Raw genomic sequence first — 23,548 nt, 5'->3', positions numbered from 1 at the left:
TGTTTTCAACAGGAAATCCCTTACAGTGGCTCAGTGTTAAGTCTAAAGGCTCATAACGCTATAAAACGGATTTCGATACCTGCAGTAAGCAAAGCACTGATTCCCCGTTTTGTAGATTGCTAAGCAACAAACAAATTAGTTAGGAAAGGCTTGTTTAATACAGCTTTACTGAATTTTTTCTTTCATATAATAAGAGTCTAACGCGACCCAAACTCCTAAAATTATGGTTTCAGTAACCGCAGTGGACAGAGCACAGATACCCTATTATATGGTTTTTTGCTCAGTAACAAACTAACTAACGTGACCATAACATCTTGTAAAATAAACTAGAAAAAGACAAAAAAAAGCGTAAATGTAAGTTTAAAACTGGTTGATCAGATCGTATTTTTTCCATCGTATTTTGTTTTAAATCAAGTACAGTTTAAGTACTTTCTTAATTAATATTTGAGACATACATGACGATCCAAGGTATATACTTTTTGAAAACATATATACCCAACCACATTCTTTCGTGTAAGAGAGGATGCACCATTCTTTTATTATTTAGCAGTAATTTAGTCGACAGTGTTAATTGGCGCCACAATGATCCTCATTGCGAAACAACGCACGAACGAAAATATTATGCGTTAATGAAGAAATATATTATGTAGAACAAACAACAAATGTGGCAGTTATAGAAGCATAAAGGAAATGGATAATTTATTATGCAGTAAGTGAGATAAGTGGAATAGACTTCTAAAATTGTTTCAGCAGTGTTTTACAATCCAAATAGATGAAATTCGTTATAATACAATTTGCCGGATAAGATCAAATTAATAAGATTTGAATAAATCCAAGACGATTATGAGCTCAGTAGTCAAGTATAGTGACGACGTTTGTAGATTGTTTTACAGCAGTCAAGTATAGTGAAGACGTTTGTAGATTGTTTTACAGCAGTCAGGTATAGTGACGACGTTTGTAGATTGTTTTACAGCAGTCAAGTATAGTGACGACGTTTGTAGATTGTTTTACAGCAGTCAAGTATAGTGACGACGTTTGTAGATTGTTTTACAGCAGTCAAGTATAGTAACGACGTTTGTAGATTGTTTTACAGCAGTCAAGTATAGTAACGACGTTTGTAGATTGTTTTACATCAGTCAAGTATAGTGACGACGTTTGTAGATTGTTTTACAGCAAGCAAGTATAGTGACGACGTTTGTAGATTGTTTTACAGCAAGCAAGTATAGTGACGACGTTTGTAGATTGTTTTACAGCAGTCAAGTATAGTGACGACGTTTGTAGATTGTTTTACAGCAGTCAAGTATAGTGACGACGTTTGTAGATTGTTTTACAGCAGTCAAGTATAGTGACGACGTTTGTAGATTGTTTTACAGCAGTCAAGTATAGTGACGACGTTTGTAGATTGTTTCACAGCAGTCAAGTATAGTGACGACGTTTGTAGATTGTTTTACAGCAGTCATGTATAGTGACGACGTTTGTAGATTGTTTTACAGCAGTCAAGTATAGTGACGACGTTTGTAGATTGTTTTACAGCAAGCAAGTATAGTGACGACGTTTGTAGATTGTTTTACAGCAGTCATGTATAGTGACGACGTTTGTAGATTGTTTTACAGCAGTCAAGTATAGTGACGACGTTTGTAGATTGTTTTACAGCAGTCAAGTATAGTAACGACGTTTGTAGATTGTTTTACAGCAGTCAAGTATAGTAACGACGTTTGTAGATTGTTTTACATCAGTCAAGTATAGTGACGACGTTTGTAGATTGTTTTACAGCAGTCAAGTATAGTGACGACGTTTGTAGATTGTTTTACAGCAGTCAAGTATAGTGACGACGTTTGTAGATTGTTTTACAGCAGTCAAGTATAGTGACGACGTTTGTAGATTGTTTTACAGCAGTCAAGTATAGTGACGACGTTTGTAGATTGTTTCACAGCAGTCAAGTATAGTGACGACGTTTGTAGATTGTTTCACAGCAGTCAAGTATAGTGACGACGTTTGTAGATTGTTTTACAGCAGTCATGTATAGTGACGACGTTTGTAGATTGTTTTACAGCAAGCAAGTATAGTGACGACGTTTGTAGATTGTTTTACAGCAGTCATGTATAGTGACGACGTTTGTAGATTGTTTTACAGCAGTCAAGTATAGTGACGACGTTTGTAGATTTTAAGCTTTGTGTTTTAAAGGGATAAGGTGTATTTCATAGTTCGTCATTAAATCAAGTATGCATGCTAAATGGACAATAAAATCTGGTAGTGTATCAGGTAATGGCTTAGCCACTGCTATGTCATTATGAGCTGTTGTTTTTAAATCACGTTGTGAATGTTAAATTTGTGAAGTGCTGAATACCATTGTGAAGTAATCGGATTACGTACAAATGAAAAGATAGAGGAAACTATTAAGATTATGTTATTGTTCTTTGTTGAATTTCGCGCAAAGCTACACGTGGGCTGTCTGCGCTAGCTTTCTTTCATTTAGCAGTGTAAGACCCACCGCCAACTCTTGGACTACTCTTTTACTAACGAGTAATGAGATTGATCGTTACTTATAATGCCCCTCACAGCTGAAAGGGGTGAGCATGTTTGGTGTGACGGGGATTCAAACCCACCACCCTCGGATTACAAGTCGAGCGCCCTAACCGCCTGGCCTCATTCTAGTGTTAATTATACTTACTCAATGTGAAAAATTCTTTATAAACGAGAGTTTTGACTTATTAAAGTAAGTTTGTTCTTTTCGCAAAAGTAGTATGAAAATAAATGCACTTTAAGAAAGTCAAGCCGAGGAAATGGGCATCACTTACGATGATAATAAATCAATTTAGTATCTATTATAAAATTATAGTATACGAGTACGATGAACATTGAAGATAAATGTTGAACAATGTCCTTGAAATATAGTATACATGATAGTTTGTTTGTTTTTTGAATTTCGCGCAAAGCTACTCGAGGGCTATCTACGCTAGCCGTCCCTAATTTAGCAGTGTAAGACTAGAGGGAAGGCAGCTAGTCATTACCACTCACCACCAACTCTTGGGCTACTCTTTTACCGACGACTAGTGGGATTGACTGTCACAATGTAACGCCCCCACGGCTGAAAGGGCGAACATGTTTGGTGCGACCGGGATTCGAACCCGCGACCCTCCGATTACGAGTCGAACGCCTTAACATGCTTGGCCATGCCGGGCCATACATGATAGAAAACGTTATTTGTAAAACTACTTTAGAGAAAGAAGCCTAGTAAATATTCAGGATTTTGAGTACAATAATGATCAAAGAATAAAACCAGAGCCATTTATATTATTATCTGAAGAATAAAGCTTTTTTCTTCCGTGAGATTGTGATGGACCAACTTTCAATGCCCAATAAGGGGACTTTGGGAAAGTAATAAATAATATGACTTTAAAGTTAAGCGTGTTACAATACATTTCAAGCATAAAAAATATATGATTTATTTCAAATGGAACAAATCCTGGAGAAAATAGTGAACATTATCATAGGGTCCATTAAGAAAACTTTTTTTATTAAAACGGAGTTTTCTCTGCTTAATCTTGGGTGGAATCGCCTTATTTTGATTTTGTTCAAGTGCCACTCCACCCATCCACCCACTAATAGTAGAACCTGTGCACATGAACTGACCTTCTCAGTTCCGTAACTGATGACTTAGAACTAATCTGGTAGTCCTTGCAAATTATTCCCAAGCCAACCAAAACAGCGTTGTTTTATGATTCATAACCAGTGTATTGGAAGAACAGTAAACGTTTGCTTCGTTTGTATATAGCTTTCATGATACATATTTATATGCAAATTTATGTATGTGATTACAGCGCGATGCTAGATAAGGACAATATAATAGAATACGAAGTTTCATAATGACTACGAAGTAATATAAGAATTTATTTACTTGAATAGACACAGATGTAGGTAACTATCAACTACTGTAAGTTCTGTTATACGTTAAATCAATCATCTTGGCGTTCACATTTGTTCTTTTACCGGAAAGTATAATTAACATTCCCCGCAAAAAAACAACAAAAAAAAACTTTAAGTTACTTTCTCTAGTAAAAAAAATTACCTTAAAATTACCTTCAATTGCTTAAATCACAAATAATAGATAGTGTTTATCAAGAAATCGACCTTTATATGTATATATGTATATAAACGCATTAAGAATATAGACTAAGTAATTAATAACAGTCATCTGTTGAGATAAAGTGTGCTCCCGTCCCCTCTAACGACTTAACGGCGAGGTTGGAGTTTATAACGCTAAAATTCAAGCTGGAATCATACTGTGGATTTCCGCTTTAAACAAACAACATATAATGGAATAGTCCTAGCTTCTTTACTATACCACACTACATAGCAAGATGTTAGCCACGTGAATAAAACATATTTATTTTTTAGAATATTCCTGTTAACCTGAATTTATGAAAATCTCTCTTACTTGTTGGACCATCATAGCTTGGGAGCATGAAAGTGATTCTATGTGTAACCCGTTATTCAGAAGTTCCACTCTGTAGGGTTACATACCCCTGAGAATACATTTCAACATTCGTATACATTCATGGGCTTTGTCTCCCAGTGGTACTTGTTCTATAAAAGCTTATTTTGCTCAGGGATTCTAGTTCTTCACGAAATATAATATGGAAAGAAAAACAGTTTATAAGTAAAAGCATAATCTTCTTATAGGGGAGTAAGATCAGAGAGTTTATCGGCTGAGAATGTAAGACCTATAGAAAAGAAAATATCTCAAATGAAAGCTTGCCTGTTTAGGGTCTGTTTCCGAGAAAGTAAAGTCCACTTATGTGCTTCAGGAAGTAGAGTATACTCTGAAAACGTTAATAAGTACTTGCCATTAAAGAAGTACATCGCTCCAAAAACAATATGTTTGGTCTAATAAGAATTGTTCAGTTAGTGTCTTTCCAACTAGTCTGAGCGTTTCTTTTCTGAAGCGATAACTTCCTCAGTGACTGCAACTTTAAGGAAATGTAACTGCTCAGAAGTTGTAACTTTATAAAATGTAACTCGCTCAGGATCTCTTCGTATCCTGTAGCTAGAATTTCGCACTCGGGGACTCTAGGTATTTAAAAAAACAGACATTATGCACTTGGAAATTATAGTTGTCCTAAACATAGAAATCACATACTTAGAGACTCTAGCTATCCTGTATACTCATGAACTCTAGATCTCATGAAGATAGACACCACGCTCTCAGGCAAAGTCTCTTTAATACTACAGACGAAGCTAATTTTTACGCTGTTAAAAAGAACTTTCTGTCACGAAAGTTGGAAATCTTCAGTGTCTACCTGTGTTGATACTTCTATACATTTAAACTATAACTCATTTTGAGACTATATCTCTATCGAAATGATTGTATATGAAGAATATGTGTAAACTTTACTGAAATTTCGTATATAGGAGAGGCTGTATATTATTTAAAAACTAGCAGAGACCAACAAAACATTTGCGACCAAATTATTATCGTTACTATAAATGCAGGATTTCTAGAATAATACAAAAGAATTCTAATCGCAGACACCGAAATCTTCAAGTCCACTTGTCTTACGCCTAACATTAATTAAGCCTTTATTACGTATGGCTTATATTTAGATAAAATAATACATTAACACTCTAACTTATGCACTTTTTTTTTGCTTTACTTTAGTTAGAGCTAAATTTGACCATACTGAATATTATGAATAAATAAACTATCAATGTTATTTTATGAACCAACGTTAGATCTTTTTAAAAACCTTTATAAGCTTTCAATACGTTAATGAATAAAATGTACCTTTAAGTACATTAACTTCTCCCTTTTGTTTACATTTGTTGATAAATGCATGTGCATTTAAAAAGTAGGGTGCATGCGCATTTTCATGAGAGTAAAGTTGAGTGTTATAATAAATCGTAAGAAGTACACTTAATTGAAACATTTATCTGGATCAGTAACAGTATTATTTTGAAAGTGCAATCTCCTCAGAGTTTGACCTTTGCTAAAAAGTACGAACCGCTCAAAGACTTCTCTCTGAGCTGAAAATTATAAGTCAGTTCAGAGTGTTACACCTTTATTAAAGTAAGAGCCATTACAAGCTAACGTAAGTACAAGCTGAGAGTATAATGAAACTATATAACATCTTTACCTTGAACATACACTAAAAATAGAAAGAAAGATAGAGTTAGCGTTACGATTCGTTTTTCTTCTTTAAAAGTGATTTATTTTGTAAAATTCAAGGACGAGCGTAACTTATGGCTAAAGTACATGTACAGTCAATCCAAAGATTCATAGTTTATGCTGTGAAAAAGTGCTCTGATTTTTATGGTCGTGGGTGAACTGAACGAAGTGGGGGGGAGTAAAATTTCACTTTTCGGACAGACAAAAAAATCCAGGATTGATGGTAGGTGGCGTTGATTAGCCTGCTTTTCTTTATCCTATCAGTTCAAAAATAGGGACTTACATGCGCAGGTAACCTTTCTATAGACTCTTAAAAATTATATAATCTTCAGAACTGCTGTAATACTTTACTTGTAAAACATACTCTAGAAGCGAATTTCCATGTCTTACGTAAAGGATGTTTACCTGCTATGTAATTTTCAAGAGATGTATCTTTAATAGGCGGACGAAGTAAACAACGTTTGGATTCAAATTTAATGGTTTACAAGCTATTCTTCTATAATCTTATTATACTGAGAGGAGAGATTTCATTGTTTTCATCTACGTATAAATAGAAGTGGTAGGTTAGAACACTAATTTTCACAGCACAGAATGTTTTAAATTGTGTTAAGTTTCTGAAATACAAGTAAAAACATTTTGTGAATATAATTTCAGGATACCTTGTATACATAAAATAAAAAGTCACTTTAATTCGCTTTGTAACATTTTATATGATTTAACTTATACGCTTCTGGTTAAAGAAATACACCCTTCAGGAAACGTCGATTATTTATATAACATTTTGTATTTACTTATGATTTTTCTTTTTATTATCAGTGTAACAAAATCTCAAGTAAAATGAATGACTTTTGGACAAACTCTATCTACTCGGTGGCTCAGCGACAAATATGATGATTTACGATGCTAAAATTCGAGTTTCGATACCCGTGGTGATAAGTTCACATATATACGTGTAACTTTGTGCTTTACAACAAATAAGTTATAGCGTAGGGTAGTATGTCGATAAAAGTCGAGTTGAAAAGAGCAGTTGTAATAAATTGATCAACAGATTCTACGATAACACTTTCTTGCATGCTCGAACGACGTAAACTAGTTATTATTCCAAGTGTTGTATCGTGTTTGTACATCATTAAACAACTGAACACATTCTTATTGTTGCTAGGAGGATGTTCCCCGCCTTCAAAGTCCGAGTGTCCGGTCTGGACAAGAAGGCAAAGTACATTATGTTGATGGACATTGTAGCAGTGGACGACTGCAGGTACAAGTTCCACAATAGCCGTTGGATGGTGGCCGGTAAAGCTGACCCAGAAATACCCAAGCGAATGTACATCCACCCAGACTCACCTAGCACAGGGGAACAGTGGATGCAGAAGGTGGTATCATTCCACAAGCTGAAACTCACCAACAACGTATGTGGACAACACGGATCGGTAAGCAGAGATGAAGAGGCAAAACTTATTTTCCTAAATTCTAATTAATTAAACTTACTATTCCTAAATACAAATCTGACACTTGTTAAAAACTTGTTTACATTCCTAAATGATATAGTTTGAAATATACTGACAGCCCTTTAGTTGAATCAGAATGAATGTTATAGTGGCCATAGCGCTAGGCCATCAGACGTTGCCGTACCATACAAAAATTGCTTTGTATAAAGAATCAGTCTGCTTTGGTTAACGTAATATCATGAGATATGATAATTTTATTTACTGGGTGGTTAATTATGATGAAAAACAAACATTCAAATTCACGAAAACATGACATGACACATTAGTACGCGTAGGACACAAATCTTTCTAAATTTCCCAAAACTATATCCACCAAGGTTTCGCGCAACTGAGAACTGAAACATGAAAGATACTTCTCCGTCAGTCATTTAATCTCGAAACTAAAAAATTAACTTTAAAATACTGAATTTTTTCATACACTTTTGCATTTTTTCACATTCATGTACATATATTGTTCTAATTAACATTTTTCGTATGATTTAACAATACAATCTAAAGAATAATTGATTGATTCCAGATTGGGATAATAAAAGCGTCCTCAGCTGTACGAAATATATTACTCACGGATCACAAGACTATTTTCACTTTTATTTAGTTATATGACAAAAAGTATCTAGAATAGAGAATTGTTTATGTTACGTTTGTTAATTTAGAAGTTACAAGTTCTTTTAATGTTATCCCTTAGTTCAAAGCTTAAGTGTCAATAAATAATTGTATTCTTTCTGACTCGATTACGCACTTAAAATCACTTGGGATTCCTTTCTTTAAAAAAAAAACACAACAAATTCAAACTCAATCACTATTTATCAATTTCAACTTCAAAATCCAGTGTTTAATAAAAAAATGTATGTTTTTCTTTTAAGCATCCTCAACTTATGATGAAATTTTAATCATCTCCTCGAGTTATAAAATAAGGTGTTGCAGATACGTCGCTAAGCACTGGCACGGAGGCCCGTGCCCCGATTTTATATGACAGATCTCTGAATCTCCAATTGGTGTCTTGAAAAACAAGAACAGAAAATCGTGATCGGTATCATATTGGAACGCCAAAAATTTCCACGTTCGAACCTCGAATCTTTTAAACACCTAGCGACGTCTCTAAAGTGTTGATAAAATTAACTGATAGGATTTTCTTATAGAAATAGTGTAAGTATAGTTCCTAACCGAGAACTGAAAAAATCATGAATACAAAGTTTGTGCGTGAAAAGTGAGTCTCAGACCCTCGATCACTGTGATCTATAACCTTTGGAGCACTTGTAAAAAATCGAGTTCTGTTGAGCTAATCTGGAAACAATAATTTTATTGACATTCTTTAATGCTTATTTTTTGATATGCGAATAGCACGTGATATTTATTTATAATGGTAAAAGTACTATCATTAATTATATATTCTATCAAAGTATCGTTCTTAAAACAGCGACAAACAGCTTAGAATTAATATATCCAGTTGTTGATACATTTTTGTTGCAAACTTTCGGGTTAAAGTTTTTCTAATTTGGGTGACTGCTAAACTTCGCCCTGTTTTTGTATTTCGTTCATAAGGGACGAGCGGCTATTCCCCTTAGTTGAAAGAGCAACGTCTGTAATGTTCAGTCTTTACGGATGCCACAAAATACACCCATCTGTTTGCTATAGTACTGGTAATAAAACAGGGCGAAGTTGTCTTTTAGTACCTTGTTGGTCTGTATAATATTCTAAGAGACTTAGTTTATTCAGATGTATGAATTCCTTGTGAGAGTTTGAAGATAAAATAAAAGTACAAGTTAAACTTTACAGAAACAGGATATATTACCATAACAAAACTATCACATAGATATTTTAGAAGACTGACAATACACCATGGAAAAAGTTCTACAACTTTTTCTCTAATTTTTTACGTAGTTTTATGTTTGACTTCACCCAATTATTGCACTTTTTTAATTTACTGTTATTCGAAGCTTCTCTGTATGAATGTTTCTATTCGAAAACATTATAGTTAACTCCTACAAAGAATTTTTGCAAAATGTTTCGTCAAACGTTGTATTTATGTAGAATACGCGATAAAATTTCAAATACGTGATATTTGGTTTGTTTGTTTTTTGAATTTCGCGCAGAGTTACAGGACTGCTATCTGCGCTAGCAGTCCCTCATTTAGCAGCGAAAGACTAGAGAAAAAGCAGCTAGTCATCAGCACCCACCGCCAACTATTGGGCTCCTCTTTTACCAACAAATATTGAGATTAACCGTAACATTCTAACGCCCCCACGACTCAAAGGGCGAGCATGTCTGATGTGACGGGGATTCGAACCCGTGACTCTTAGATTAGGAGTCGAGCGACCTAACTACTTGGCCATTCCAACCCTTATTCGCTTTGAAAAATAATATCCTGAAGAAATAAACTAACAATAATCACTATACAATATATATACATATATCACTATAAAATTTTTATAAATATATCACTTATATATCACTATAAAATATGTATTAGTATATCACGTATGTGACTATAAATATATATATATATTACCTGTATATCACATATATCACTATAAAATTTATCACATATACCACTATAAAATATATATATACATATATCACCTAAGAGCAGATTAATTTAAATGCTCTCTGGTTTCTTTTTCGAGTTTTGGTTTTGATTTGTTTTACGTATAGTTCATCTACAGCTCATTTCTTTTCAATTATTTCTTCATTTTCTCAATTTCCTTGCCTACTAAATCTGCAAACTTATATAACTTATATCCAGAAAATATGTTTTGCTAACTTTCTAAATGCTAGAAACGTTGATCTGGTAGTAGAATGTTAATCTCCATTATAGATATTTTGTAACGTTTTTCTCGTAGACGATCTTGAACTCTATGCACAAATACCAGCCAAGATTTCATCTGGTACAGACCAACGACATTCTGAAACTCCCCTATAGTACGTTTCGTACGTACGCCTTCAAGGAAACGGAGTTCATTGCTGTCACTGCCTATCAGAATAAAGAGGTAGAGTAATTATTGGTATTTATAATTCACAAAATACATGAAGTGTTGATTTTTGATAATCGAAATGTGATATTACACAAAACTTACTGGGCCAGTTTGTAATAATGCAGTGTAAAAGTTAGGGACTTTAGCTAAGTGATCACCTATGAAAGTTTTATAGAATACAATGTTTCATTTCCAGATCAGTGTCATAAGTGTAGTCGCCTGAGTAGTTTTTTTAAAAAAAGTGCCTTATTAACAACCGCTAGGGAGTTAGCTAGGCCTTTAATCAGTTGATATAGAGCTCTCGTCTGATGTATGCAAAATATTGCGCTCATATTTAATATACTTATATTTGATTGAGGAAAAACATACATAAAAGTACCGTTGAGCGAAACATTTGAATTAATAATTACTTAAGTTTTTTTTATTTTTCTTAATTTCGCGCAAAGCTACACGAGGGTTATCTGCGCTAGCTGTCCCTAATTTAACAGTGTAAGACAAGAGGGAAGGCAGCTAATCTTATCTAGTTATCTGCGCTAGCTGTCCCTAATTTAACAGTGTAAGACAAGAGGGAAGGCAGCTACTCTTTTACCAACGAATAGTGGAATTGACCGTTACATTGTAACGGTTCTACTGCTGAAAAGGCGAGCATGTTTGGTGTGACGAGGATTCGAACCCGCGACCTCAGATTACGAGAACCCTAACCACCTGTCCATGCTGGGCCGGTTACTTATTTCATTTGAAAAAAATGTGTCCTAATAATGCTGAAGCTCAAACGAATTTATATTTTTTTATGTGTTCCCTTTTGTTGATTACAAATTTCACGTTAATGGTAGTAAAATACTGTTTATTTGTTTTTCAGTTTTACTTCCTTAATAATGTAAAAAAAATTGTGTTGTAATACTAAATGTACGTATAGGTGGGACCAACAAAACTGAGTATAAAATATGTGATGTAGTTCAGCAAAAATGTATTAAAAACTGAATATATTATTTGTATAACTATCTTTGAAACAATCTTTTTTCAATAACTATTTTAACCATAAAGCTACATCTAGAGCCCATGGAAACATTATTGTTTTTCAAACACGTTTTTCTAAACTTCTTAAGTGCCAAATATTTTATGGATATGTGACTGTTGGTTATATGTGTCTTAATAGCAAGTACGTGAAATAAAAATAACATCAGTATTGGAACTAATTCCATTAATTGCTATGGGGGATTTCATTCAATTTTTTGTACCATTTCTTTCTACTGAGAGTTGTAATAGGCAAAAAAAAAATGTATATATATTACACACTCTGATGTAATATATGGATTCTCACCAGTAGTAAATGGTAAAAGCACGTAAAAATGTGAGCGTTAAAGTAAAATTCGGACATATTATCTTGTCTATGCTCATGCGCAAAAACTCTCAGAAATGAAAGGGAGAAGCCATGTCGAACTTGACATCTTCAGACGTTGTTTACAGGTTGTTGAATGGTATACCATACATAGCAGTTGATACCGAACATCCGGTTTATATATAGTTCAGGATATTAGGGAGAAACGTTGTTTAACCTACAATACTAATTTCAAATCTTATGGAAAGTTTGGCTCTTTTATCTAAGAACAGTTTTGGGGAAAGGGAAAATATTCTTGTATTCATTTGCTTATGACAATTTTTGTTATTCAATTAGAAAAAAAAGGGAGGACAAACAATTTCTTGTTTAACCTAACAATAATTCGGGGTACTTGTGACAAGAGTTGTTTAGTCTATAGTGCTAATTTCAGGACTTGTGCATTTTAGTTGATTTATTGCAAATTCAGTTGTTCGCGTTTTTTTTCTTCTTCTAAGTGTACTATAGATTAAGCCTACTATCTATCCGATTTCCAGATCTGTTTACCTGTATGTATTAAAGAAGTTTCTAACTAGTCCATTATTCAAGCTTGATATAGTATTATAGTCAGGTACTGAGAATAACTAAATATTTGGGTATCGTCTGTGGAGTAATGCTAGTAGAGACCGCCCCTTTACTTTCTTTTTTGAATGCCATAAATCACCAACTTGCAATCCCCAAATAATGTCTGTAGCAGCTGTAGGTGTTCCCATAAGCTTCTGTTACAGTTTAGTAAGCATTACTGTACGCTAGCGAATCCGATCGAAGACAATCCTTTGTATATTTTAACGTGTTTCAGGGCGGACCTTAGCACCACATTATCTCGAAAATGTATGTATGTATGTCTTTCAAGTAGAGTTTGTATATGACCGATTATAACTTAGATGTTTGCCGTAACCCCTGTTTATTGACAAATGCAGATAGTGAATGCGCCATAATTCAGTATTGATGCTTTCAGCTGATCGGAAACCTCGTTATTTGATACTGTTTTTTGTGATCACGTACAATTTGGTTGTTGAAAATGTGATTTTAAAGTATTCGTTTTCAATGGGGATCAATATCAAACGTACATTATTCAGTTATTATTAACTGTACCCTGTGAGGTTACAATAATAAATAATATCGGGATTTCTAATGTATTTTGTAGCTGACGGATTACATTGTGCAATAATACCGGGATTTTTATGTATTTCGTAGCTAATGAATTACATTTAGGCTTTTAAAAACCCAAAACTAATTTACGTGATTTTATTATAACAACAGTGATTCAAAAATCATTTTTAAATATTATAGCGAACCCTAATATATTAACGAAAATAACATAAATAGGACTATTTCTAGGCCATCTCACATATGAAGGTCACCCAAAGGTCATAATGGACTTATCTTCGACGATTGTGTCTAACGTATCCATTGTTTCTCATTTCATACAGCTTGGCGTTGCTAGGTGAAAATTTATTTGGTTTAGTTAAGAAAGCCACCGCTTATTTTTAGTATTTCTAGCTGGTACTGAAGAGAAAATTCAGGAGCTTTTCTAGTCAATATAATTTGTTGAGATCAAGGTGGAAAATGGTCGACTTTAAAACTTATGGGACTCCAATGACCCAAATGAAATAAACACATTCAAACAGAGATTTTTTTAAGTATACCTTTTAATGGAAGTTAAAGACTAATGCTCAAATGGATATTGCACATAGTGTGGACTTTTCTTTAAATTGAAAAACATAGTATTTACATACTGACAGGTGACATGATAGAGGTAGTTCTGCTAAGCATTGTGCAGGGATGTTTCCTGACGTATGAAATGATCGAAATTGAGTTAATACGTCCAAGTAGATATCCCATTTAAAAGTTAGGTAAACACAAGGCACGTACAAAAAAAGAAAACGTATTATAAATTGTTAGAACAAAACCGAAAAGTTTGTTTACAATACGTGCAGTACATATATATAGACACCTGTAATAGTAATGATACATATTCTAGTAATGAAGGTTTAATAATGCTGTGCTAATGGGAATTTATACTTAATCCTGTAGTAATAGAAGTTTGTTAATGTTTTACTTGTAGAGATTTACCATTTACACTAAAATAATGAACGTTTTTTAACGTTAAGATAATGGGGGTTTAAAGTAAATTTATAGGGTTGACAATATTCTGTTAATAGAGATATAGCGTTAATCTCGTCGTAATACTGTGTTAATGGTGGATTAAATACTGTAATTGTGTTTGTTTGTTTGTTTGGAATTTCGCACAAAGCTACTCGAGGGCTATCTGTGCTAGCCGTCCCTAATTTTGCAGTGTAAGACTAGAGGGAAGGCAGCTAGTCATCACCACCCACCGCCAACTCTTGGGCTACTCTTTTACCAACGAATAGTGGGATTGACCGTCACATTATACGCCCCCACGGCTGGGAGGGCGAGCATGTTTAGCGCGACGCGGGCGCGAACACGCGACCCTCAGATTACGAGTCGTACGCCTTACGCGCTTGGCCATGCCAGGCCCTCTGTAATTGTGAATATTACACAAGTGTCTGTTTGTTTGTTTTAGATCTATGTCCACAGTGAGGAATCGAATCCCTGATTTTAGTAATATAAGCCCTTAGACTTACCGCTGTCCCACCGGGGGAAACAAAAGTGTCATACCATTTTACTTTACTTGACAAGCAGTTTAATTTTTATTTATGATAGTGTTTCACAATAACTTTTAAGTTTTTATTTACAGTTTATTACTTTGAAAAATTTGGCTTCGAAGGTTTTTAAGTTATTTCCCGTTATGAATTCCCCACAGATAACCAAACTGAAGATTGATAATAATCCGTTTGCCAAAGGATTTCGAGAAGTCCGTAATGCAAAACAAGACATGAAGTATGTATAATCTAACGTTACCTTTGGTATGTACTGAACATTAGGAACACTGAACAAAGATACTAACAAATCACTTTAAAACAATAGTTATCTCATAATAACAATGTTAAATTTAATGAGCTAAACCAGTTCTGGCTTTACAACATAACAACCTTCGTTAATTAGCTCTCTAAACTCACACATAGTTATTATTTAGTTTTTATTCTTGACTGTCATTAAATCGTTCAGTTACTCGAGAAAATCCAGCAGAAAAGAAGTTAAAAAAAATTAGAATTTCAGCTGAACAATTGATAAAGAAATTTACTCTAAACAGGCTTATGACCTATTTTTTTACTTTCTCATTCAAAAACGCCACAATTGTACATATTTAAAGAAACAATTCCCGTAACTTTAACTTTTAACACCACTCCATGAATATTAAATATTACAATACGCACTAGAATGTTTGCTTTTGTATGTCTTCAGTATTACTTAGTTTCGTAAATGAAAACTTAACAGGTAAAATAACGTGTCAAAATCCATGAGGAATATCTCTTTCTCAACTCCGATTTTAGTAATTAAACCTAAAAAGTACATATAATTGTAATAATATATTATTTTATGGTGTATCATGTTTACGTTTGGTTCGTTTAATGAGAATGGCCAAGCAACACTTTGGCTAAACGGCCAAGTTAGGGTCTCGTAAGGGTCAAATGTAATTTTAGAAATATTTTCCAATCGAAGGCCATACATACGACAGAAGCTCACTTATTCATCTATTCTAAATCGAAAAGCATGATTAACTGTCACTGCTATAACGGCTTTATAGATGAAAATATAGAGCGTGTTCAGTGGTAAACCACAGCCCTTTTAGGGTTCCAATGACATTGGTCCTTCTGAATCACTACCCAGCCATATTGTTTTCGCAAAAAATTTGGTTTCGTTTCACAACAACAATGCATGCATATCTACTTCATTTTTGATGTACATCACTAAGCCTTTTTATTATCAACTTTCTAACAGTGTTTGCAGAAACCTAGATTGTTTGTTTTTCATCTCTAAATAATCGCAGTTTCAACAGCTTCTGAGTTCGTACAAAATAAACTTTAATTCAATTCAGTTTTAATGGAGATATTTATTTATTTATCACTATAGGTTTTCTAAAAGAATTACGTTTCATTTCTGAATCCCTTTTCAGTGGAGCTTTAAAAAAATCAAAATCCGCATGTACCTCACAAAAATCATGGCTATGTGTGTGTTACTTTAGACGTACTGAACAATAAAGATTTCATATTGTGATTGATGTAATGATAGGGGAAGGGGTCACTCTCTCTCGCTCTTTCTTTTTCTTTATATATCAAATGAAAAACTAATGAATTTAAAAAGAAAAATTAATTATAGAAAAGATCCAGTAATTATCATTATTTTACATATACATTCCTTTTTTATAGTCATTCCAGAGATTGTAAGAACCCAAATTAATACGTGTCATAAAAGTAACTCGTTTAATACTCAATCAATCTGCCACAAACACATATTATTTTCTAATATTAGCTTCATTAGCTCACTATTAATCATATGTTTGTTATACTAAATATGCATTAGATATTTTACTCATTGTTCGTGATCTCATACAGCTCTCAATCAAATTTTTATTAGGTCAGAAGTCGCCTTTTTGTCAATTAAAGATTCTCCAACAGATCACCAGATGACACTTAAATCAAGCGCCAATATCCCTTATGGTGCCGGAGAAGGAAAAGACTATAACAACTGTGATAAAATCAACACGAATGAAACTAACCTGAAAAAGTTTCCTTCAGTTTCGCGTAAGTAAAAAATTATTATGAACCTTATAGAGTTATTGACTGGATCCAAAATAGTCCTCAACAGCTTTTCAGGGATTTATTTTTACTAGTTATATATGCAACATGTTACCTGTGGATCCACAGTTGTTTTTTGGGGAAGAGGGGTTAAGGCCTTTAGTAACAAATGCTTCACACACACACACACACAAATTATACGTAAATAACACCAACATTACAATTAACCCCATCGGTACAACAACAAGTTGATATTTTTAGGGGTCAAACCTTTAAAGTAAACAAAAAGTACAACAACAAAAATGTTTAGGCTCACATTTTGGATAGATCTCATCAATTTGCTTGTAATATTATGTATAGTGTATTTAATAGTACATTTGTATTCATGAATATTTATGATATGCATAAATAATGAGCACATACATTAATGAACGACTATTACAAAAAACCATCAATGTTTCGAATATACATTTCCCGCTAATACTATCAATAGGTGAAACATAATTGGGGATAGATGTGGCTAGATACACTATTTCTCTGTTAATTGTTTCACAATCAGTAAATTATTAAGTGCATGTATATGTATATATATTTCCGTAGTTCATATATTATTTCGTATGTCTTCATTCTGTATCTGGTATTTTAAAACTTGTGTTACGACTTTTTCTGGTTCATACTACTTTTCTCAGATTATGTTTTCCGTCATTATGGTCATCATTATTCATAAATTCACAATCTGGATTACACTATACTCTTATGCCTTTACTAAAACCCGTAATTATAAAGGCGACCGCCGTATTTTGCTAGAGCGTTCTTACCAAATCGTTTAATGGCCCCGCTGGCGCAGCGATAAACTTTGTAAGGTTCAGAGCTTCTCTGTTCCTGCAGTGAACAAAGTACAGAGAGCTCATTGTGTAGTTTTCTGATTAACAAATTTTTGGTTCAATTTGAAATTTCTCAATATTTCTTAAGTTTTATCTGTCTGAATTTATCTAATTATAATTTTGTCAGATCAATATTTCTTTTACTTAAAGGCGAACCACATGGCCATGTTTCAACGAAGAAGTCTGGGTGTGTAAGGTCTATATCAGGTATTTCAGTATTTTTGTACTATGTCTTATTTACTTGTCCTTCTGTGTTTCTTTTGGTTGTTGTTGCTGCTATTTTGTTTTTGTTTTTCTTCCTTGGTTGGTGAGCAGTAAATTTACTAACTTATAAAGCTATGTATATGTGGTTTGATGCCTCGCGGTTGACACAGTTCAGATTTCCTGTAGTATAGCTTGGCATTAAATTTCTTCCTTTTTATTTAGTTTTAGAGGAAAAATGTTCATATGACGTTTTATTTTGTATCCAAAGACAAAACTGGAAAAATTGTATATTCTTTTTTTTTTTCTATCATCGTTCAGATACGTTTCGTTTTCATCCTTAACATTTCTTATTAGACAAGTCGTGTTCAAAAATAAAACCGTATAATTACCTACACAGTATAAAGTGCTATATCTAGTGACAAAAATTGTTTGGATTAATCTACAAAATCTTCAATTTCCAATGTTTGTATTGTTCTCTCTCTCTTTTTTTTTCTGCAGATCTGCCGCCCAAGGACTTCAGTAAATTAAAAACTGAGAAAGCATCGACTAAGGAACTGAAAGACATGTTCTCTGAACCTATAAATCTGGAAAGACCTAAAAACAAAAGTCCGAAAAATTATCATGATAACTTTTCATCAACAGAATCTCGCGGTCAGTCCGAGTTGGGGAATTCTCCTGTTCTCTGTCAATCGCTATTCAGTTCACACGTTAGTAATTACAATATTTTACCGTGTATGGATCCAAAAATGCTGTGGTCGAGAGTATATTTTCCTTCTTTTCCTCCCCAGTCTGCAACTCTTGATCATCGGTTTTTGTTCCCCACACCGACGGAAAGGGTGGGGTATGACGGCCATAACCTGAGTAAAGAATTCCGCTATTCTCCCTACGTGGTTCCTCACGCAACCATAGGATTGTCAGATACGGCACTGCCTTGTCACTCAGGTAGCACTCGTGTCATTTCACCAGTTTTCAAGTTTACACCAACGCCATCAGCAATTTCCACTAGCCTCTCTTCGTTATCCTCCGCCACATGTAGTTGTTCTTCAAGTAACTGTCCAATCCAGTTTTCCTCACCACCGGCCAAAGAATCTTTAACGTCTAGAAGGCTGACAACGTCTTCTTTTTCAAAACAACTAGATATTTGAGTTTAAATGCTGAACAACCCCAAGGCAAATCAGGATAACCCACGTTTCTCTATCATAGCTGTGATTTCCTGTATCATAATGAACTAACAGCCAGATAGTCTGTTCTTATTGCAAACTAACTCCAATATCTCCTTCGAGAATATGTATTGTTCTGAGTAAATAAATAATTAAAAAGGAGTTGTTGCGGTATCAACAATGTTCCTTTCAATAGAAAGACCAGGCAGTGGAGCTCTACAACTCGTGTTGTTTGTTTTTGTACGAAACATTAGTGTATTAAAGTACAGGCAAAATGACTAGATCTACGTGAACATAAATTTATGTTCTGGAATATTCCTTCGAGATTGTTTGGTTAGATAACCACAAATTGAGAAGTGTAATGCTATTGGATATGTGAGATATGTGAACAATCGTCACTTTTTCTGTTTTAGATCTATGAATTTTCTAATAATCTGTAGAATTGTATGCAACAAACAATCGCACGTTTTGCGTCAAAAAGTTTGAACGAAATAGAGCAATTATTGGAATTTGTCTAAAATGTGTATGATTACCTTCACGTAACATAATAATGGTTATGTAAATTTTTCTATGTTCGTATTATTTTCTCATTAACATAAACAAATTACTGCAGTTGACAGATATTTGTATTTTACTGCCTAACTGTTCATTAGTAAATAGTTTTACACACACACACACACACACACATATATATATATAACAAGTTTTCTCCTTTATTTCGAGCGCTTGTCTGTACAGAAATCCTGAGAAGGACTGTTTCTGTGTTGGCGAAGTCAGGATTCGATTCTGACCTCCTTGATGGAAATCTGGTGCGTTATCCACTCGTTTATAATTTTAATGAACAATAACTGTTTGATCGTGTAGACTATTAGGAGTGATTTCCAGTCGTATCAACCTTGCCATAAGTACCTACGTCCTGCATATCCACAGGAGTTTGGACTTTCAATAATCTCAGAAAAAAAACAACTATTACCTTTTTCTCCAGTAAAACTGCGCATGCGTAATGAAATGTGGTAACTGATTTGAAATACTCTGTTTCTTTCGTATACCTTCACAGTACTTTCTGAAATAACAAATATATGTGTGTAATATTACTATTCAAGCCAAGACAGGAGACTGCAGGACTTTTAACGAAGACGCTTTTTCAAGAGAGTATATCATAAGTGATATACTCTTCTCAAGAAATTACGCTATTAGCTTTTTAAAAGAAAACACCTGTGTTATAAACGATTCATTGGATTTAATGACGGTTATGAGTTACGACGTTCGTAAGTATTATACTCCACTAACTCCTTATTTCATAATACTCTATATACTTATATCAAATAGATGCTTCATGAAATACCCTTATAGCATGAAAAGGTAAATTTCGCAGGGAATCATTGTGAATTGGAAAATAAAACGAATAAAAATATTCGAAACAAACACATAATTAGATATGTATAGAATTTGTAATTGATGGAACCGAAAATGCTTATATTCTATTATTATAAATAACTTCAAGATCAGTCACTGTATGTAATTGATGGAACCGAAAGTGCTTATATTCTTTATTATAAATAACTTCAAGATCAGTCACTGTATGTAACTGATGGAACCGAAAGTGCTTATATTTTATTATTATAAAGATCAGTCACTGTTTTCATGTATGCTCACCTACTTGATTCTAGTCATTTCATTTAATTTGTTGAGAAAGGAATTGTTATACAAATTAAATAAGAATTCGTTATTCAAGTTTTATTTTGCGAAGGTTTTGTCTGTTTGTAGTTGAGCACAAAGCTACACAGTAGACTACCTGTGCACTGACCACCACGAGTATCGAAACCCAGTGTCTAGCGTAAGTCCCCTAGCTGTGCCACTGTGCAGCATATAAGAAACTTAAAAAAAGTGTTATAAATGTACATTTTTTACTCTTTAATTTTTTAGATCAGGAATTTAAAAAAAAACACTTTTGAATAGGCTTTTAACAAAATCAGTCGTGTTTGATTTGTTTAAAATGTAAGAAAGGCTTAAACCACAATTTACAAGAAAGTGTAAAACAAAATTATATATAACAGATTTTATGTATTAGAAGATATTTGCTGGATTGATATTTTCAGCCTGAGTTACGCTTTATGCGCTTACGTGTTAAACTACTAGACAAGATATCCCCCCAACTCCTTCTTAATTCAGGTATAACTGTCCACTGACGATAGGGACAGATAACCTATGAGCAACAGCTGCCACCACGAAGGCTTTTTACAGATTTGCACCGAATAGTGAAATCAATTATATCATTTTTATAACGAATGGACCTACAGCTGAAAGTGCTAGACGTGTTCCGAAGGAACCCTGCACAATCACTGAACCCTCCGATACACAGCCCGGTACGTTAACCTATCACTTTCATGATTCATCCTTTACTATCTAATCATTTATAAAGTAATTATCAGTATTTTTGTAATAATTAAAAATATGTACGACAGTGCAATTGATTAAAAATGATTAAAGATGCTATCCCGAAAAAGCTCATTTAGATGCGTTATGTTTTTAATTAGACTCGCTATTTTTGAGCTACAAAATGTCTTTCTTTTAAATGCCTTTGTGTTGAGAAAAAAAACGATAATACAAAAATGTTGAATAAATTAAACTTAAAAGGATAGATTTCATTACGACATTTAATTTAAGTTTGTTTTAGGTTTAAAATTTTCGTTTGTTTTATTTACTGGGTTTTGCGCAAATGTACACGAGGGTTGACTGTACCTGATTTGTGAACTGATAGAGTATGGGGGAAAACAATGAGTGAATATTATTCAATGCCACTTTTGGGATGGATTTGGCAGACCGAACAGTTGGATTTGACTGTCACTCTTGACCTCTTTCATACGGCCCCAAAACGCCAAGTATAATTTTTGTTTTTGGCGTTAATGAGTCGTGTTCGTCCCTAATTTACAATGAACTCTCAAAAATTTTCTGTATTAATTAACCTACATCAAATTCTAATATAACTGACCGTTTTGAAAGCATTTTAATTAGAAAACTGAATACAATAGGTTTTATGAATACCGATGAGATATATATCATTTTTTTCATAACAAAGAAGGTTAAATGTCTCTTGCTGTAGTAGGAAAGGGTTATTTTGTTATGCAAACTGTTAATGGGTTGTCTTTTTAACAGTTTCTTTGTTTTTAAAGCAAAGCCACACTGGACTATCTGCGGCGTCCATCACGTGGAACCGAACACCAGATTTTAGCATTGTAAGTTTGTGAACTTATCGCTGTTCCGCCACGGGACTTTTTTAAGAGTTAGATGTTTAAAAGCTGTTACAGTACGTACTTCAATAGCACTGTTATATAATTAAATATAGATGAAGTCAGTCATTGAAAGAAAAGTTTCGAATCCTCACTTTTGTCATTGTTGTGTTACTTTGATAAAATAAAACGTTGTGATGTTTGTTACTCTCGCCTGAAGTATCAGTTTCTTGGTCTAAAAAATTAAACGTAACCGTTTTGTTAGACGTTACGTTAATACGACAGAAGTAAATTTCCTTACTGAATATAACACAAAGAATGCTAAAGTTGTATTTCATTATAGAACAGTACAACTTTCACTTACAAATCATTTTATGACTTAAAGAAAAAATATTCTAATCAATTACGTTTTATTTGCTTTAAAACAAATACGTTTTCTTAAAATACACAAATGTTTTGTTGGTTTGTTACGTTTCTATAAATGATTATGATTTGTATTTTCAAAGTCTTTCTTTTTTAAATATATATATTATTAACCCATGGATATTTCTCACTTTGTCTGGTAATCATACTTTAGATGAATGTTGGGCTGTCTTGGACCACTGGTTACAATGTCAGGCTTTGCATCTGAAGTACCAGAGAAAACAATAATATCGAGCTCTTATTTGGGCCCACCGCTAGTACAGCGGTATGTTTCCGGATTTACAACGCTAAAATCAGGGGTTTTATTCCCCTCGGTGGACTGAGCAGATAGCCCTACGTGGCTTTACTATAAGAAACACACACTCTTATTTAGAGCCAAGAGTACTTTAAGTGTCGTAGGTGCCTTATGAGAGTAACTGTAAAAGCCCAATAATAGATCTTACTAAACTTGGCCATTGTTAGATCTTTACTTTTAATTTACCGTTTCCGAACTAAGGATGATTAGTTTAGATATCTTTCGTGTGGCGTGAAATCCAACGAACAAATAAGTAAAATGTCATGGAAGAATGAATAAATAACCAATACTATGTCTGTTGTATCCCAGTCGGTCTCAAAAGCTTGATATTGTGCAATAGACCTCGGCTCATTGGATACAACAGATATAGGGCAATTGACATATAATTATACTGCACGGATATAACAGAAATAAGGCAGTTGACATATTATTATACAGTATATATAGGGCAGTTAACATATTATTATACAGCAGAAGTAAAACAGCTGACATATTATTATACAATATGAATACAACAAAAATAAGGCAGTTGACATATTATTATACAGTATATATAGGGCAGTTGACATATTATTATACAATATTAATACAACAAAAATAAGGCAGTTGATATATTATACAGTATGAATACAACAGATATACAAAGGTAGTTGACATATAATTTACG

The 23,548-nt window shown here is 33.6% G+C and overlaps 1 protein-coding gene across 4 annotated transcripts in view; it reads left to right on the top strand.

Moving 5' to 3' along the window:
* LOC143222726 (T-box transcription factor TBX3-like) overlaps window positions 1–22,370 on the top strand; it is a 28,062-nt gene extending 5,692 nt beyond the window's left edge. For 2 of the 4 annotated variants that reach the window (XM_076449632.1, XM_076449652.1), the window contains exons 2-7: window positions 7,329–7,596; window positions 10,515–10,661; window positions 14,810–14,886; window positions 16,525–16,691; window positions 17,720–17,776; window positions 18,272–22,370. In XM_076449632.1, the coding sequence (XP_076305747.1) occupies window positions 7,329–7,596; window positions 10,515–10,661; window positions 14,810–14,886; window positions 16,525–16,691; window positions 17,720–17,776; window positions 18,272–18,918 (1,363 nt within the window). In that variant the 3' untranslated portion in view covers window positions 18,919–22,370. The remainder of the gene's footprint in view (window positions 1–7,328; window positions 7,597–10,514; window positions 10,662–14,809; window positions 14,887–16,524; window positions 16,692–17,719; window positions 17,777–18,271) is intronic. The other 2 variants (XR_013012442.1, XR_013012441.1) reach the window with 2 other exon arrangements.
* The last annotated feature ends 1,178 nt before the right edge of the window (window positions 22,371–23,548 follow it).

The sequence above is a fragment of the Tachypleus tridentatus genome, chromosome 1 (assembly GCF_004210375.1).
Source record: "Tachypleus tridentatus isolate NWPU-2018 chromosome 1, ASM421037v1, whole genome shotgun sequence".
NCBI lineage: Eukaryota > Metazoa > Arthropoda > Merostomata > Xiphosura > Limulidae > Tachypleus > Tachypleus tridentatus.
This window is presented reverse-complemented; position numbering and strand designations above follow the sequence as displayed.